The sequence below is a fragment of the Triticum urartu genome, chromosome 7 (genome assembly GCF_003073215.2).
Source record: "Triticum urartu cultivar G1812 chromosome 7, Tu2.1, whole genome shotgun sequence".
NCBI classification, from domain to species: Eukaryota; Viridiplantae; Streptophyta; class Magnoliopsida; order Poales; family Poaceae; genus Triticum; species Triticum urartu.
Genome location: NC_053028.1, coordinates 86419111 through 86436758, shown reverse-complemented (window position 1 = coordinate 86436758; position 17648 = coordinate 86419111). Strand labels below are relative to the sequence as shown.

Sequence of the window (17648 nt, the reverse complement as noted above, 5' to 3'; positions counted from 1 at the left end):
TGTTTCAATATGTGTGAAACGGTGGAGATGAAGATAGTTTGTGACCTATTCTACATAATCTTCTATTGTAGATTTTTTCTGATGCCCTATTTTACATCATCAGCTACGAAAGAAAAATTTCTAGTTACCTAAAACCTTTTTAGATGCCCTAATTTTTTTTGAGTGTTGCATCATCAGATGAAGAGTTCTTTTTTTACCTTGCAGGTCGCCGGATTACTACAAACAACAATGATCCCTCATGATTTTCCGAGTGTTGATAACATTTCGGTACGAAACTACGTAGACCAACTGGGCTCATTGTTGTGATCTATCATTGTCAACGACATTGATATTTGACACCCATCTCAAGCTGGTGCCGCCAGTGTTGGCCATGACACATCTCTTCTTATTGAGGCATCCATTGATTCTGCCCCACTCATCCAGGTTTATATTGAAGAGAAAAGAGAATGTAGCCTGCAGGTGGTTCTTAAATCCAATTATTTTCCTCATGTGTTTCTAAGACAATTTGTCACTATTTTACTGCTATATCTATGGATTTTAATTGTTGTGATAGCCCCCCCCCCTCCCCGGAAATACTTATCGAAAAAATGGACGTGCGTAGACGCATTTTAATTTCAGATAAATTTGTTTTTATCTAATTTCTGCAACAAATAATTCCGGACGAAGGGAGTACAATATTCCCCAGCATGCAATTCGAATGATATGCATGTATCACTATTCTATTGGTTAAGTGAAGTCACGTGCATGAGAAGAATTACAAGCCGCAGTTTGTTTAGGATCTACACTGCAATCTGTAGTGCAGTACTATTATCTTCCAATCATTAGAACCAATATATGAAATACTTCATCATAATATTATTTATTCAAAGTGTTATCGTATTTGATAGTCCCTCCTTTTTGGTTTATAGGGTTTATTTTAAAATTTTAGTTTTTCTATTTTATAAGGCTCAATTTGGTTGTTTTCCATCACATGTTCAGATTCAAAGGTGTATTAAATCATTGCATGCAAGTATTAAGAGAAAATTGACCAATGCATGTACTTTATGCATGCATACATTGCAATTAATGCATTGATAAATATAATCTTTTGAGAAAAAACAAGAGCATTAATTAGATGTTTTTGCAAATTACAAAAAGTATTTCACCACTCATCATCCACCTTGGTTGGTGAGATTTTTTTTTTAAGAATTTGGTTGGTGAGATTTTTGAATTGAGCCCTATAAACCAGAAAGAAGGGAGTATGTGGCTATTACTTAAAAAAATCTACTAGTACAACAAATTCACGCAGCAATGCACGGAGCGTCATTTAATTAGGGTCCAAACTAAAACCTTGACTCTACCCTGACTACTCCCTCTTTCCATCTATATAGGGCCTAATGCGGCTTTTAAGACCGCCTTTGACTATTGATAAAATTAATAGTACATGCCATGCATAATGTGAAAATTATATCATTGAAAGCTTTTTTCACATACGAATTTGATGATGTGCTTTGTGTAAGTTGCATGTTATATATTATTGCTATAACATTTTGGTCAAAATTAGCCTTGAAAAACGCATTAGGTTCTATATAGATGGAAGGAAGGAGTACCCATATTCCATCCTTCAGGAGAAAAAAAGGTAAAATTCTCGGATATCTAAATTTACCATGAATGCAAGGGACAGATAGGTGTGCATTCCCAAAACGAGCCAAAGCAGAGTTCAGACTCGAGCCAAGGCAGAGTGGCAGAAAGAGAAAAACCCTCGCCACAACGACTCACATCTGCTTCTCCTCCGGCGCCGTCGAGGCGGAAGCCACTCGACGCGATGCCTTCCTCCCCCGCCCCATCCCCCGTCGTCGTCCTCAGCGACGACGAGAGCGGCGACGACGGCGCCGCATCCGGCTCGCCCTCGAGGTCCGCCGCCAAGCGCATCGCCTCCACCCTGACCACCCAGGCCGCGGTCGACGCCCTCTGCAAGAACCACGACGTGCCGAGGGGGTTCGCCGCGCGCCCCGCCGGCGAGCTGCGCGCGTGCAGCGCGCCTCCGCGGGGGTCCGTCTGCGTGTACGCCCACATGCTGGAGACCGGGGTGCGCTTCCCGCTGCACCCCTTCTTCTGCGACGCGCTCAACCACTTCGGCCTCGCGCCGGGCCAGCTCTCCATAAACGGGTGGCGCGTCCTGGTGGGGTTCGTGGCGATCTGCCACGAGGCCGGCGTGCCGCCGTCCATGGTTCTGTTCCGGCACTTCTTCAAGCTGTACAACCGGAACGACTGGTACTACTTCCGCTGCAGGGCGTTCGCCGGAGTGCTCTTCACTGGCACGAGCTATTCGCAATCTGAGAGGGAGTGGAAAGGGGCTTTCTTCTTCCTGACGTCGCCGGAGTCATGGCGCTGCCCTGTGCGCTGGGGCGAGCCGCCGTACAAGAGCTCCGCCGCAGGTCCGGCGCTCACGAGCCACCAGAAGCAGTCGGCGGAAAAGCTGCTAGCCGTACACGGCACAGCGCGTGATCTCCGGGCTTACCTCCGGCAGACGGATCTTGCTGCGGCCTTGTCCGCGGACCTCGCCGGCGCACCGCCACCACCTCAGCCTTCTCCCCGTTCTACTGTTGCCAAAGGTAAGCGTTCTATTGGCACATACTCACGGCGAAAGGTGTTTGACTGTTGTTGTTTGTGTGCTAGGGGTGGATCCACCCGTCGGCGACATGACTGACAAAATGCCAGTGGAGAAGACGGCGGCGCCGGCGGCACGGACGGAGCAGGTGAAAAGCGAGGCGCACGGCGACACGCTTCCCATGTCCGGGAAGAAGAGGAGACGGGAGGAGGGGACTGCAACAAACGGGCATCATTGCGCCGCCCCAGAGACGGGAGGAGAGAAGCTACAAGGAAAGAGAGGGAGAATAGATAATAGAAGCTACGGGGAACACTACCTCATCTTCTTCCCATGGCGATATTTTGTGTTTGAACTCGAGGTTCCTACCCTCGGTATCAAATTTCAATCAAAGGGGAGCCCCTGGCTCCATTCCATAGAAACGAAACCAAAACCTTACAAAAGTGAGAACATCTGGGCTAAAACGCCAGGTTCAAGGTGCCACAAAGGACACAAAAGCGAAAAACTACATGCCACCAAACCGGTGGCAGTCATTTAAACATAACAAGGTTTGCCACACTTTATGACTCTAAAAACCTAACCACATAACTAAAAGAAGACCACAATCATCAGGACATGGGAGCGAAGAACCCCCGGTATCAGATTCATTTGGGGTGTAGCGGTTTGTCACCTTGTTTGTTCAACCTTCCCCCTTCTGCTCTTGATTGTTTGTTTTTGTTCATCTCTAGGTCTAGATTTTGGTTTGCTTAGATTGCTTTCCCCCTCCATCCTCCAATTTCTAGGAATTCCTAGTTGTCCTTTCTTATTCCTAGTTGTTTAGGTGATTTGTATGGGAGGTGGGATTTTCGTTCGGGTGGTTGTCCTCCCCTTTGCTTGTTAGATATTCCAAGGGTTTGCAGTTGCTGATTCAGGCTTGTGGATGGATTTTTGCTTCGATTGTACAAGTTTTGGTGTGCTCTGTATTTCATATGGAGCTAGTGTTGCTAAATCTTGTGGGCAATGTTCATTTAGCTTGATTCCCCATCCCCTTCTGTTACAGGAAGGTCCGTACTTGTTGTTAGGGGGGTCCCAATAGATTGGACATACTCTTTTTTTACGGGAAATACGGGGAGTTTTATTCAGCAAAGGCTTCGGCAGTATCTGCCAAGAGACTAGTTACAAGAAAGCTAGGTTTCGACTCTAACCAGCAGTCCGTCACATCTAGAGTGCTTGCTTGCCTAGCACACAGATGGGCGGAGGTGTTTGCTGATCTAGAAACATGCTAAACAACAAAAGAAGTAAAAGACAAGGCATGCTCCCCTATTTCATCTAAGATAGGCGCCACTACTGTCCGAGAAGATTGACGCAAATTCCAGAAGTTGACAAGGTCTTCGCAGTCAGTTTCCATGATGATTTTGGAGAAACCTCGCAGCTTTGCAAACAGGACACCGTCTCGCAAAGCGAGAGCTTCAGCAATTAGCGGATCCGAGATCCCATTGTATGGTTTACACCAAGCTGCCAAGAACGCAGAGCGAGTTCTCGCGACTCCTCCACCGCCACCCCGACGAGCATCCATAGCTATGCTACCATCGGTATTAATCTTCACCCAGTTCTCATCCGGGGGACGCCAGCCATGGCCAGGCAGAATCCAAGCATGCTCACGTGGAATATCAAGTAAAGCAAGTGCATCGCGGGTCATGATCATGGACTGAACAGGGCTGGTAGCTCCTTTGTCATGTGTGATGTTATTGCGGGAGGTCCAGATAGCCCACATGATGGAGACCAACTTTGCCCTTTCCGATTCAGAGAAGCGAGGATCACATAAAATGTCCTTCTTCCAAGTAAGAGGATGTAGGTCCGGTCGTTTGATTTGCAACCACTCTGGCGCCTCATCCCAGAATTTCCTTGCATGAGAACAGTGCATGAGAGCATGCATCAAGGTCTCATCAGTGTGCATGCATAACTTGCATGTGCTTTCAGTAGATATGTGGCGATGCTTTAGCAAGGATTCAACTGGTAGAATTCCTCGCAGCACTCGCCACCAAAACACTTGTACCTTGGGCATTACTTGGAGTTTCCACAACCGAGACCACAACTGTTTTTCTGTCTCTGAGGTTTTCGTATGCGTCCCTTCCTCTAGAGCTTTATGCTCGTTCTGATTCACAAGAGAGCGATATGCAGATTTTACAGTGTAGGTCCCATACTTCTCAAACGCCCAGGCCAATATATCTTCATGTCCACCCGTTCTGATCGGTATATTTAGGATTGCATCTGCATCAGGGGAAATGAATATTTGTCTGATAACATCGACTTTCCACATACCAATATCATCATCAATTAAGTCTGACACCAAACTTACTTGTGCATTACCGATTGTAGTAGGTATCATGGCCACAGTACTGGGAATCCACTTATCCTCCCATATGGAAATCGTCGTTCCAGTACCAACACGCTTTATCAGACCGGTCTGCAGGGCTTTCCTTCCCTCGATAACTGCTCGCCAAGTAGCTGAGGAACTTTTAGGCGCTGTAGCTTGCATAAAATCGGTGAATGGAAAGTATCTCCCTTTCAGTACGCGAGCACACAGAGAATTAGGTTCTGTCATCAACTTCCAGCCATGCTTGCCTAACAAGGCTAGGTTGAACAGTTCTAGGTCCCGGAATCCCATTCCTCCACTGATTTTCGGTTGTGACATTGCATCCCAGGCCAACCAATACATAGATCGGCGATCTAAGGATGAACTCCACCAGTATTTTGCCATAAGCGACACCAAGCTTTTACACACCTTCTTCGTCAATTTGAAACAGGACATGCTAAAGGTTGGTATAGCTTGTGCCACAATTTTTAATCTAACTTCTCTTCCCGCACAAGAAATCATGCATTCTGAGCCTCCTTGGAGCTTGCTACGGATTCTCTCTCGAATATGATTAAAAGTGCCACTCGTAATCCGCCCCACTGCAGTGGGAAGACCCAGATATCGTTCGCTGAATGCCTCAACCGAGATATTCAGAATTTACTTTAGCCTTTGACGGGTTGTAGCAGGAGTATTCGGGCTAAAAGAAATTGAACTCTTTTCCTTGTTTATTGCTTGACCCGAACATTCCCCATAAATCCGCAAAATATCATTCAGCCGGTGGCCACTCTGTTCCAATGCTTGCATAAAAATTAAGCTGTCATCCGCGAAGAGTAAGTGGTTTATCCACGGCGACCGATAACTCAACTCGAATCCCTCTATCCACTTGAGCCCCCCCCCCCATAATTATTCAACAAGGACGTAAACCCCTCGGCACACAAGAGGAAGAGGTATGGCGATATAGGATCACCTTGCCTTAAACCACATGAAGGGGTGAAGAAAGGCAGCAGTTCACCATTAACCCGAATAGAAAATCTCACTGATGTCACACACTTCAGGACCAATCTCACGAACTCTGCACCAAAACCCAATCTCAACATGATTGACTCGAGATAGTGCCATTCCACCCGGTCGTACGCCTTCATCATGTCTAATTTCACTGCACACACTGCATTTGCCCCCTTCTTCCGTCTCCTCATAGCATGCACACTTTCATGCGCAATTAACACGTTGTCAGTGATTAGGCGGCCAGGGACAAAAGCACTCTGTTCATCACCAATAACCTCGTCCAAACATTGTCTTGTACGGTTAGCAATAGCCTTGGCAGCTATTTTGTACAAAACCGGACACAAAGAAATAGGACGGTATTGTGATATTTTTTGTGGAAACTGTACCTTTGGGATCAGCGTAATGGAAGTATCATTCATACCCTCTGGTAGTTCTCCTCCATTCAAGAAATCCAGCACAGCCGGAACAATGTCATCTTTCAAGAAATGCCAGTGGCGATGGAAAAAACCCGCCGTAAACCCATCCACTCCCGGGGCTTTTGACAGAGGCATTTGAAAGAGAGCGTGTCTAACTTCCTCTTCGGTGTAAGGTTTTTCTAGCTCATCATTCATGGCATCTGTCACCCGGTGAGGGACATGCTGTAATAATTCGTGAGGTGGATGAAACCCTCTTGACGAATATAAAGCTTGATAAAAGGCTAGAACCTCCGCATGATCCTCTTCTGCAGAACTTCATTTTGAGCCATCCGCACGTTCCAGCCCCTCAACTTTGTTCATGCGTTTACGTTGTGAGGCCTGGGCCTGGAAGTAGCCCGTGTTTCTGTCCCCCTGTCGTAACCATGTGACTCGGGACCTCTGACGAATCCAAATCTCTTCTTGCTGGAGTGCAAGTTTCAGCTATTTAGTGACCTTTTTTCTTCATCGGACGGTCCCCTTCCAACTGACCGCTCCCGCAGCAGTGTAAGCTTCTCACGCAGTTTGCGGATTTTACGCGCCAAGCAACCAAACTCTCGTGCTCCCCAGGATGATAAGTCTTCTTGTAGTTGCTGCAACGCTTGGTTAACCCCTTGCAAACCATGAACTCCAGCACATCTGTTCCATTTATCAAGAACTAGCTTGTCATAGTCGACATGCGTTTGCCAAACGTCTTCGTATCGAAACGGCCGAGGCCCTCTCGTTCGATTTTCCCCAAGTTGCTCCCGGAGATCCGCCATGACGAAACAGTGGTCGGACTCCGTAGCCACAATGTGCCGCACTTTGATGTTTTCAAACATGCTCATCAAAGCTGCATTGCCAAAAGCTCTGTCAATTCTGGCTTTGACATTTGACCCCCCGATTGTCTATTATCCCATGTATATTCAACTCCTGTCCAACCCAAATCAGTAAGCATACATTCATCCATGACTTTCCGGAAGGCACGCATCTGCCACTCAGGACGTGGTGTTCTCGAGAAGTGTTCAGAACCAAACAATGTTTCATTAAAATCTCCGATGCACATCCAGGCATCATGCTAAATTGCGTAAAGTGTTCTCATGAATCTCCAACTATGGTGTCTATCCTCAACCCGTGGAGCTCCATAGAAACCGGTTACTCTCCATTCCTTAGCTAAGTTATTCTTCCTCCGCACCATAACATCAATATGGCCGGCACTGTAGTTCTTTAACTCCACATCAAAATCAGCTGTCCAGAACAAGCCAATCCTTCCGCTGAGTCCCACACTGTTAACTGTGAAACAGCCCGCAAAACCCAATAAATTCCGTAGGCTTTCCACTCTTGCTGCTGCTATCTTTGTCTCCATAACAAAAAGGAGACCGGGCACTTCTTGCTTCACAATACTGCGAAGCTCGCGAACTGCCCCGGGGTTCCCAAGCCCTCGGCAGTTCCAGCTCAAACAACTCATTGATCCGGGCAGGGCTGTCTAGCAGCCTCTGCCAAATTCTCGGAGCTAGTTGGTGTGGGTTTCTTTTTCTTTGGTTCACGGGTCTCTCCCTCCCCAACTGCTGGATCGAGTTCACCCTTCTGACTCTCTACCAACGAGTTTGTATAACCAACATCTGCCGTCATCTCATTATGAGTTGAATTCATGAGAAGGGGCATCTGAATCTGTCTGTACACTTGTTTCGGTCCCTGAGGTCCATCCTTTCGTTTGTTCTGCTGGGTGCTCGGCTTCAACGGGGATGTGACCTCCGTACCGCCATCTACTCCCGAGGAAGAGTTGCGAGTTTCTGCCTTACTGTTTTGCGTGCCGCTCTGATCTTTCCCAGAATTTTCACTTGATGTTGGCCTTTTACGATCCTCTGGCGCGTGTAGACCCCTCCCAAAGGGAAGATCGCCATTCTCATCTCTTATTCCAGGCGTCGGACAGTACAGATCGGAGTGTCCTAGACGCCCACACGAGAAGCAAAAATGAGGGACATTCTCATACTGTATGTCATACGGATCCATGCACTTTCTCCTCTTTGATTCAATCAGTATCCATCTCCTCAAGGGCTTGTCCACCTCTAATGTGACTCTCGCCCTTAGGTACCCAGCAATCTGGTCAAACTGTACCATTGTAGCAGTCCGATCAATCTGTTTAGCAATTGCTTTGCTCCACTTTTCATCACGTAGATTGAAGGGGAGGTTAACAACTCTAGCCCACATCTGTAGCTTGTCGAATTTTAATTCCGACGGTCTCATGTACTCCTCAAACTCCGACAAAATTACAACATTCTTACTCACATGCCATGGGGAACCAGCCCATACACGATCACGATCCCTCTGATTGGCAAATTCAGCCACAAAAATATTATCGCCCGCTGGCTGGAAGGATAGTCCTTTAGGGTTTCCCCATGCAGGACGAAGGGCACTCGTGATGGTTTGGATGTGGAAAGTATGGCGATGAAGAACCTTTCCTGTCAGCATCCACTTCTTCGGCCCCTCTTCACAATCATCCAGAACAAGCGGCGTTGCTTCCTCCTCCGAGATCTCCAACTTACCCAAAGCCTCCGCTAACTCTGCCCTCATCGTCGAAGGCGACAGGGGCTGCTCGCCCCGGCCCCGATCTGGGATTCCAGCCATCCCGATCAGCTTCTCAAGGCGCCTCGTCGACAATCTCAACGAGCGCCGCCACGAGTCCACCCTCCAAAACCCCAATCGCCTCTCCTGAGGCACCAGGTTTTCTGGGAAAACAAACAAACCGTTATATGCCAACATATTGATTGGACATACTCTATGAGTGATTATTGCTAGATATTGTGGTACTTCTTCGCGAGGAGGTATTGTACAAGTATATTTTGTTTTTGAGGTTTCAATTCTCTGTAATTTCTTGAGCAGATGTATCTGACTTTCATTGTTGTCTGAACTTGATTAGGGCCAGTTCTTTTGGGCGATTCTCTGTAATTTCTTGAGCAGATTCGCCCCCCTCCCCAGCTTCTCCCAGAATAACCACTCCATATGTTTTTTACAATCCTAGCTAATTAGACCCTAACTAGATAGGATTGTAAAAAAAATATGAAGTGACGATTCTGAAAGAAGCTGGGGAGGGGGTTGATTCTGGGAGAATCGCCGAAAAGAACTGGCCCTTAATGGAGCATTACACTGGATTTTACTCTTCCATGTCTTCCTTTTGCAGTTAAAACGCATCGAAGTTAAAATATTCAGAAATTAGTAAATTAAGTTGAAACTTCCATGTAATCTTTTTGCACATTTTTGGTTGGTACCAATTTCTGGAGTCCTCTGTAACAAGAATGAATTACTGTTTTTAGGCCACTATAATGATTAAAATTTTGTTGGTATACCTTTCGTACAATTGTGATGATGTAGAGTTTCGATAATTAGGCCATTGTATTTTCGTGTGTGTGGTTGCTGCGGTCTTTCGAACCCTGGCTACCCTGATGCTTGACGTGGTCGCGTATTGGCCGGCCTGCGTTGCTCCTGTCCGGTGTCCGTGCAGAACGCGCAGATGATGCGATGGTCTCCTACGGCCTGCGCTGCTCCTCGCGTCACGCCGCATGTTGACGTAGAGCGAACGTGGTGATGGAGGGTAGTCGAGGAAGGCGGTCCGAACGTGAAGATAGCGTCTCGCTTGGAGACTCCGAGTTGCTGGGTCCGGTGGGCGGATGGTCGATGCAGAGACCGTGCTTGTGGCCGCGATGCTTGCCGGATCAAAGCCGCCCGGAGCTGCGCCCGTCCCCAAGATGCCGCGTTCACGGCTCCGCGGGACGACGCTCCGAGCCGATCGGTGTGGAGTTTACTCTCGTGGTGTTCAAGCACCTGTACGCGTGCGGCTGTGGGCGCACGCCAGCGCCTCGACGGAGCCGCTGCCCTGTGCCAGCTCGTTCGGCTGGCCGGGGCTGCTCCGTCCAGCGTCCATGTGGGACGCGTTGCGTGAAGGTCTGTGCCGGACGTTGCTGCCGCCGGAGACGTCAGATTCTGCGGGAGTCGATGGAGTCCTAGATGCCGATATCTGCACTGATTTTCACCGGAGATTCGAGGGTCGTGAGGATCTAATCTAGGGATTTTATTTGCGGCTAACTGGATCTAATCTACGAATTGAAAATTTTCAAAATTGGGATCTAATCTAGTCTAAAGAACGATCTGATTTTTGATGTGCCACGCCCCCGGGGAGAGGAGATTGATCTTTCCGGAGGCGGCGCGCTGCGGAAGTGGTGGAAAGTCCTAAGATCGGCGTCGTGAGACTAACCGCTCTAATACCATGTAGAAAAATATAGGATGACTAATATTTCTGTTGTGTTGATCTGATCCGTGTATGGGGTAAATATAGAGGTACAATGGAGGAAGAAAGACTTGGAGTACAAGACAAGTCGTAGCATGTTTAAGCTATTCTATCTCTACATCCTTATCTCTACCTTAAACATGATTACACTTCTAACAATCTTAAAGGCTTCTATTGTGTATGTGTCACTGTAAATGGCTTGATGCATGTATGTATATCAGGTAATACTAATTTTCTAGCCCACTCCTTAGGTTGTTTCTTTTTTTTACAGTGAGCTCCTACATGTTTGCTTCCATTGTAGGCAGTTAATTATACACTTGACAATCAAATATAGCCAATCGTATTACTTTTGAAAAATAAGCAAGGTGTCCGTTCTTCGCTTTTATAGTAAGCTTTTGTAATATTTACAGTTTCATGGTCACAGTAATAGGTAGTATTTTCATTTTGGTACTCTTGTCTCTATTGTTGTCCTAGCCTGCTTCTTAGGTATTTTTACTGTTTTCATGTCACTGTGTAAGATCTTGATGCATGATTTTATCTTTTGTAATACCAACTTTTTAGCCTACTCCTTGTATTGTTTTCCTTTTTTCATAGGTTATCGCTGTAATTTTACACGCTGGACTTTTCTATTTTGACTTGAGCAATTCTTGCATCATCATTGTTCTGTATTGCCAGCTCTTTCTACACTGTAATTTTTCTTAGATCAATGTTGTAATTTTTTTAATTTGTCTTTCTACTGTATTTTTTAGTTCTTACATCAGCGCCCCATGTATTTCCAGCTCTTTCTAGACTGTACTAACTTCCGTAGATCAACAAACGATGTAATTTACACTTTCTATATTGCTGTAATAAACCTTTGTAATCTCTATTTTATGTCAAACAGACAGTCCCTTTCTTTGTTGTTTTGTTTTGCAATTTATTTCCAAGTGGCGTTACGACTTCTCTACTACTAATAGGGAGCATGAAGTCAATATACACCTATTCCAACACTGCGAGAGGAAGGATCCGACGGCCCATCACCTGATTGACTGCTTCAGGAAATCAGTCGGCTGATTTGTAGCAGCCGCCACTCACAATACATGCATACGACTCCTATTAAGTGGATATAAAAACATTGACAGTAAGTTTAATTTTGCAGTTCTTTTTAACGTGGTTTACTTTTTTTTGAAAAACTCTTAAATGATTATGCTAGCCTAGTCAGCATATTCATTCGGTTGTTACAATTTTGTAAAACCAAGTACCAAAATACTATCATGTAAATAAGAAAAATGTAATATAAATCCAGGCAAAGAATTTGATTTTTGGTACTTAATAAGTAGCATCAATGCTTTCTATCAAATTGCAACTCAATCGTCACTTATTAACTTTCCTCTCCTCTAGTATACCACTTCATTTCCCTTCGTCTCTTTAACTTTCTCTTCTTTGTTTTTCCTTTGCTCTCTTTCTCCATTATCTGTTGTTCTTCTTTCCGCGGGCTTCTCATGGTCCTCATTTTGTAGGCTTGCCGTGATCTTGTTTCTGCTACCACTTCCTTCTTTATTCTCCTATTCCTCTGATTGTTTCCTTGGTAAACCTTCACTCTAATATTAGATTTACTTTTATTTCATTTTCTGAAACCTAATGAAAAGCCACATTCATAGGATTTTCTGTGTAATTACACTTCTATTACAGTGTAAATTCAAGGGTAATTACATAGTTATAATACTGCAACTTTCAGTGTCAATCCATAGTGCAATTACAATGAGTACACAATAATTTTAGGGGTAATTACACTGTAATTTTCATGGTAATCACAGTACTAATTTTTACTGTAATTACAGTGTAATTTCAGGGGTAGTTACACTGGATTTTTTCAGGGACTATCAAGTACTAATTTTTACTGTAATTTTAGGAGTAGGTACACTGGATTTTTTTTCAGGGGAAATCACCGGGAATTGTAATTTCAGGTGTATTTTTAGTGTAATTTAAGGGTATTTACACTGTAAGTTCAGGGAACTTATAGTATAGTTTCAGTTCAATTTTACAGTGAATTTCACTGTAATTACTCTGTAAATCACATTGCACTTACACTGCATGCACATGGCAATTACACTGTAATTTGAGGGAAGTTACAATGTAATTTAAACGCATACTTTCAGTGTAATTACCCTGGTTATTACAGTGTACATTGAGAGAAATTTCAGTGCAATTTGCAGTCTACTTTTAGTATAATTACACTTCAGTCTTAGGGTAATCACTGTGTAATTCCAAGTTTATTATTTTCAGGGTAATTTTTTGTGGTTTGTCGGGCTTTGTCTTTGTTGGGTAGTATTTGATCCTTTTTTTAGAAGCGTTCCTGTTATTTTTCCATGTTTTCTGTAGCATTGCATCTAACTTTACTGCTATATATACTGTCAATTTTGTACAGATTTCTCGGTGGTAGACCCTAACAGCCAATTCTAGTTTTTTGTAAGATACTTCGTTGTGCACAAGAATTCCTGCTTGACCAACTTTTTTATTATTCACCAGCCTTTGCTACTGAAATTATAAATAGCGATTAAAATATCAGTGTCGCCGGTCGCGACCGACTCGACCTGCGACAGCTATTTCTTGCTTTAAGTGAGACGATAGCTTTGTCTCGCTGAACCTTTTCCTCTCCTGGCATCGTATTGGGCCGGCACATTCAGGCGCGCACAGTATATAAAAAGAGCAGAGAAAATATGCAAGAAGCAGGGTTCAATCCCTGGTCTCCAAGGAGTAGTTTGCACGCTGCGCTAGTCACTCTGCCTAAGTTCCTTTTGTGGTAAGAACAAGCGCCGCATCCTACTTAAGGCCATTCGAGCCGTTTTTCTTTCATTCTTTTTTGCATTTTATTTATTTTCTTGTTTCTTCTTCTTTTGTTTCTATTTTTTTTCTTATGTTTGTTTTAGTTTTCACTCTACATTTTGGTACATGTTAAAACCAATTTTTAATTAGTGATCAACATTTTTAGTACACACTTTCAATACTCATTCAAATTTTTCTAATTAATCCTTCAACATTTTTCAAATACTCTTCAACATTTTGTACATACTCGTCAACATTTTTAGTACTTATTCAACATTTTCAAATATTTGTCCGACATATTTTAAATACTTGTTCAACAATTTTTAATACTTATTCAATATTTTTAAAAATACTTGTTCAAAATTTTTAATATATGTTTTTGAAGAGTGTTTCAAATATGTAGAATATTTTAAGGTATAATGAAACTTCATAAAAAATAAAGCAAAAAACTAGAACAGAAAACAGAAAAAAAACTGGCTGTGGCCTCCCGCGCGGATGGGCCGGCCCATCTGGGGCAGCCGCGACGCGAGGCTTCCCGATTCGACCCGACGACCCGAGTCCGTCCTATCTCCTCCTCTCCTCTTCCCTTCCAGACAGATCCCCCATCACCAGCATCTCAAGAAAAAAAAAACCCGATCACCGGCGGCGGCGGCGGCGGCGGCGATGGTGTGCACCAAGTGTAGGAACCCTACCCCTCCCCTCCTGAATCGGCCAATCCTTCCACTCAATCTCGTCAATTTCTTCCGTCCTAGAATTAGGGTTCGTGTCTTCCATGAGGATCTTGTCTTCTTCTAATTCGTGCGCGGTCCTCCTTTTGCAGGCGAGAAGAAGCTGGGGAAGGTGATCGTCCCGGACAAGTGGAAGGAGGGCGCCAGCAACACCTACGAGGGCGGCGGCCGCAAGATCAACGAGAACAAGCTCCTCTCCAAGAAGAGCAGGTCCGTTGGGTCCCCCTCCCTTTTCCCCAATCGAACCGCGTTGACCCTTTCATTCACGTTGAAGGGGCTATAATCCCCTATTTTGAGCGGAATCTTTCTGACTGGTATCGGTTATGGGAATCTGGGTGTTGGGGTGATTGGTTGGATGGAGGATTTTGAGGGAGTTGAAAAATCCATCCCGTCACGAATTCACTAGTATTAGTACTATTAGATTGCTCATGATGGGGTAGGGATTCATATAGAATAGGGGTGGGCGCAATTCGCTTCTTGTAGATATTTTTTCCAAATTAGGTTAGCCACAGCTGACAACCAAATTTAGCAGCAACAACAAACCAAAAAATCCGTTTAAATGTAAATTTGGTTTTGTTTTTGGTTTAAACCCAGCTGCACCAAACGTAGTTTTAAAGCAGGGAGAGGCGTGAAGAAATTATTAGAACAGGTGAGAGGATGATCTAAAGATGGCATGGCATGCACGCTTGGCAAAAATCGAGATTGGCCTCCAGAGGACCTGGAGATGCTGTTGTTTGGGGCGGCAGAGCATGACCAATGGCGCCGACTGCTGCTAGAGATTCTACGGTGGCGGCGCCCGTTGTGCTGGTACAGCGGATGCATTCGTCGTAGGAGATGGATGTGCCTGCTGCAGAGGTCGAGGCGGCTGCAATTCCTTGGCCCATTGGCTGTAGTGCTTGGTTTTCGCTCAAAATCTCGTGAGGGGATCTAATGAAGACGTGGCTAGGGTTGTGACTTGTGGGCTTCAGGCTTACATGAGCAGTCAGCATCTCTTTCTTTAGTGGAGTGCCGGCCAGCAGCATGTACCTTAGTACCAGGTTAGGCTCAATGGAACAATGGGCTTTAGGCCCAGGTTGTTGTTCTGCTGAATTTTACTTGGTTTAGTAGAAATAGAAAGGGAATGACTAGAGACCAGTCAACTGAATTTGTTTTTGGGGTCAGTCGATTTGTTCCCTGCCGTTGGATGCAAAAGGAATGGCCAGATCTTCTTCTTCTACCTCTGAAAACACTGTTCATCGTCTTCCTCCTCCCGATGAACCGCCAACAACCGCCGGCCGGACCGCCTGCCTCCTCCGCCCGCGGCCGGCGGCGCTCGCGCGACCTTCCCCCACCGCCATGCTTGCCGCCGCCCTGGGCCATCCCTCTACAGCCAGCGAGTTACCGATTTCGCCGGCAAACCTGCACCCTGACGCACCCCTAAGATAGACAAGAAGAATGCTTCTCCCCCCTGCACTCTAAGACAGACAAGATCAAACTGCCGCCGGCTCTGTAGCTGTTGCTTCCTTCTCGGAATCAACTGATCCAAATTCGAAATTCAGGCGACTTACATCCAGCAAAACTGAAATAGAAAACATAAAAGAGGATTCCAAAACCGAGAATTCGGCTATTTTGGTTTTGGTCTTGATCCGGTTTTCGGTTTTGTGGCCTTAGATATGAAAGGAACAAATATTTTCAATTGTAACTTTGATGGTTGAACCTTAAGACTCAAATATTGCTTTATGTTGAAGCCTTGAGATCTCATTGTGCTATTTGTTATCTTCATTTATTAGCCAAGATCCTTGTGTCCACTTGTGATATCCATATGTAAACTCTTCCATGGTGAATGATCTTGATGCAGTGTGCACCTATAGCCAATGTTCGTCAGCTGGGGTGAGATGTAGAGGGTGGTGTGACAGAGGAGAGACTGTAAGGAGAGGATGACATCTGTCATAACTGAGCTGTTTGTGGGTGTTTCTACAGGAAATAGCCACCTGTATGGACGATATACTGGCCTTAGAGCGCCAATTCACCATAGTGATATGCCGCAACTCTAGCCGAACCCTCAAACGGGCAACTCTGCCCCCCCCCCCCCCCCCCCCCCCCCCCCCCCCCCCTTTTCTCTTAACTTGCACGTGTTCAAATTGTTATTTCAAGATATTATAGTCTAACCTGTACTGCTAAATATCAGGTGGACTCCTTACGGAAATACCAAATGCATAATCTGCAAGCAACAGGTGCACCAGGACGGTAAATACTGCCACACCTGTGCCTATTCAAAAGGTAAGCAGCAAACTCCTTTTGGAACAGCTTATAAAACATGTATTGTTTTTCTTTGGCGGTGGTTATTTCTGGCACACTAAGTTTGTCTGCTAATCATGGAATTTATCTAGTAATATAGTCTTAGGGCAACTCTAGCCGAACCCTCGAAAGGATTTAACTGCACTTCTCAAATTTGGGCAGAAGTGCCCCAACCTCCTCAAATTTGAGCAGTCCAAAGCAATTCTCAGTAAAAGATTCCTTCCTTCTCTCTCTGTTGCTAGAACCGTTTGGGGTCTAGTTGGTTTGATAAGGTGTTTGAGGAGTTAAATTTTTTAGGGTTTGGCTAGAATTTGGTAAAAGGATCAAACTTATGGCTGCCAATTTTTAGCATGTTTTGTAGTAGTTCCCAAATTTTTGCTCATACTGGTGGCTAATTTCAGGGGTGTGTGCGATGTGTGGCAAGCAAGTGCTGGACACGAAGCTGTACAAGCAAAGCAATGTGTGAGCAGGATACTCAAGTGGTGGACTTGGTATGTTTAACATGTAAGATCATGACATCATGTACTAGCGATATTGCTGTGGAAAAAGGTGTTGTGTGCGTGTTATGAAAAGAGCAAATTTTAACAGTTGTGTAAACGGGCGTGGTTGTCTCTGTAATTTGCACCCTTGAGCAATGTGGATTTTTGCTGCCCTGGCACATGCTTCTGTTATCCCGAGCTATTCGGTCACCAGATTTTTTTTTAAAGATCCAGCTGATCTGCTGATGGCTGGCTTATATTGATATTAGCAGGAAGCATACGGGAATACAAAGGTGGAATGTCAGATGATCCAAGGATCAAGGATAAATAAATTAGTGCGGCGCGATGATTTATGTGCTCCGTTGATCATGGACGTGATGATTTCTGTGCTCTTCTTCCATGTATCTGGATGTAAAGAAGTGCATCCATACCATTGCGCTGCTGTGAGCCAAACAGAGTAGGAGATGTTGCAATTCGAGAAACGGTTTTCGGCGCATTCCAGGTTACGTAGGCACATCTGGCAGGGCCAACCTCTTGTTTGCATACGGTTGTTGCACCAAAGTCGATTTTTGTGCAGGAGCCAGACAAAAAATAAAATAAATAATCAGCCGTCCCGGCGCCAAGCCTGCCAGAACAGCGTCCTGGACCGTGACTTGGTCAAACCCTTTAAACTGACAGTTGTATGCATATTAGCAAGAGGTTCATGCGTTGCACGG

At 45.1% G+C, this 17648-nt stretch overlaps 2 protein-coding genes across 2 annotated transcripts; both read left to right on the top strand.

The window, feature by feature from the left end:
* The first annotated feature begins 1683 nt into the window (after positions 1-1683).
* Positions 1684-3321, top strand: LOC125518439. Its single transcript, XM_048683276.1, has 4 exons — positions 1684-2594; positions 2659-2948; positions 3058-3135; positions 3316-3321. The coding sequence occupies exons 1-4, from the start codon at positions 1805-1807 to the stop codon at positions 3319-3321; spliced, it is 1164 nt and encodes a 387-aa protein (XP_048539233.1). The 5' UTR covers positions 1684-1804.
* Positions 3322-13985: 10664 nt separating this feature from the next.
* LOC125523895 (cysteine-rich PDZ-binding protein) lies at positions 13986-17111 on the top strand. The gene is made up of 4 exons (XM_048688958.1): positions 13986-14127; positions 14269-14386; positions 16344-16435; positions 16855-17111. Exons 1-4 carry the CDS (start codon positions 14112-14114, stop codon positions 16917-16919), a joined length of 291 nt encoding a protein of 96 aa, XP_048544915.1. The 5' UTR covers positions 13986-14111; the 3' UTR covers positions 16920-17111.
* The last annotated feature ends 537 nt before the right edge of the window (positions 17112-17648 follow it).

Excerpts from the sequence above, each read along its gene's own strand:
- LOC125518439 (XM_048683276.1), top strand. The coding sequence starts at position 1,805 with ATGCCTTCCTCCCCCGCCCCATCCCCCGTCGTCGTCCTCAGCGACGAC. Across the intron at positions 2,595-2,658 it reads CCGTTCTACTGTTGCCAAAG|GGGTGGATCCACCCGTCGGC; the intron begins GTAAGCGTTCTA and ends TTTGTGTGCTAG. Across the intron at positions 2,949-3,057 it reads ATTTTGTGTTTGAACTCGAG|GTTCAAGGTGCCACAAAGGA; the intron begins GTTCCTACCCTC and ends CTAAAACGCCAG.
- LOC125523895 (XM_048688958.1), top strand. Across the intron at positions 14,387-16,343 it reads CTCCTCTCCAAGAAGAGCAG|GTGGACTCCTTACGGAAATA; the intron begins GTCCGTTGGGTC and ends GCTAAATATCAG. Across the intron at positions 16,436-16,854 it reads CACCTGTGCCTATTCAAAAG|GGGTGTGTGCGATGTGTGGC; the intron begins GTAAGCAGCAAA and ends GGCTAATTTCAG.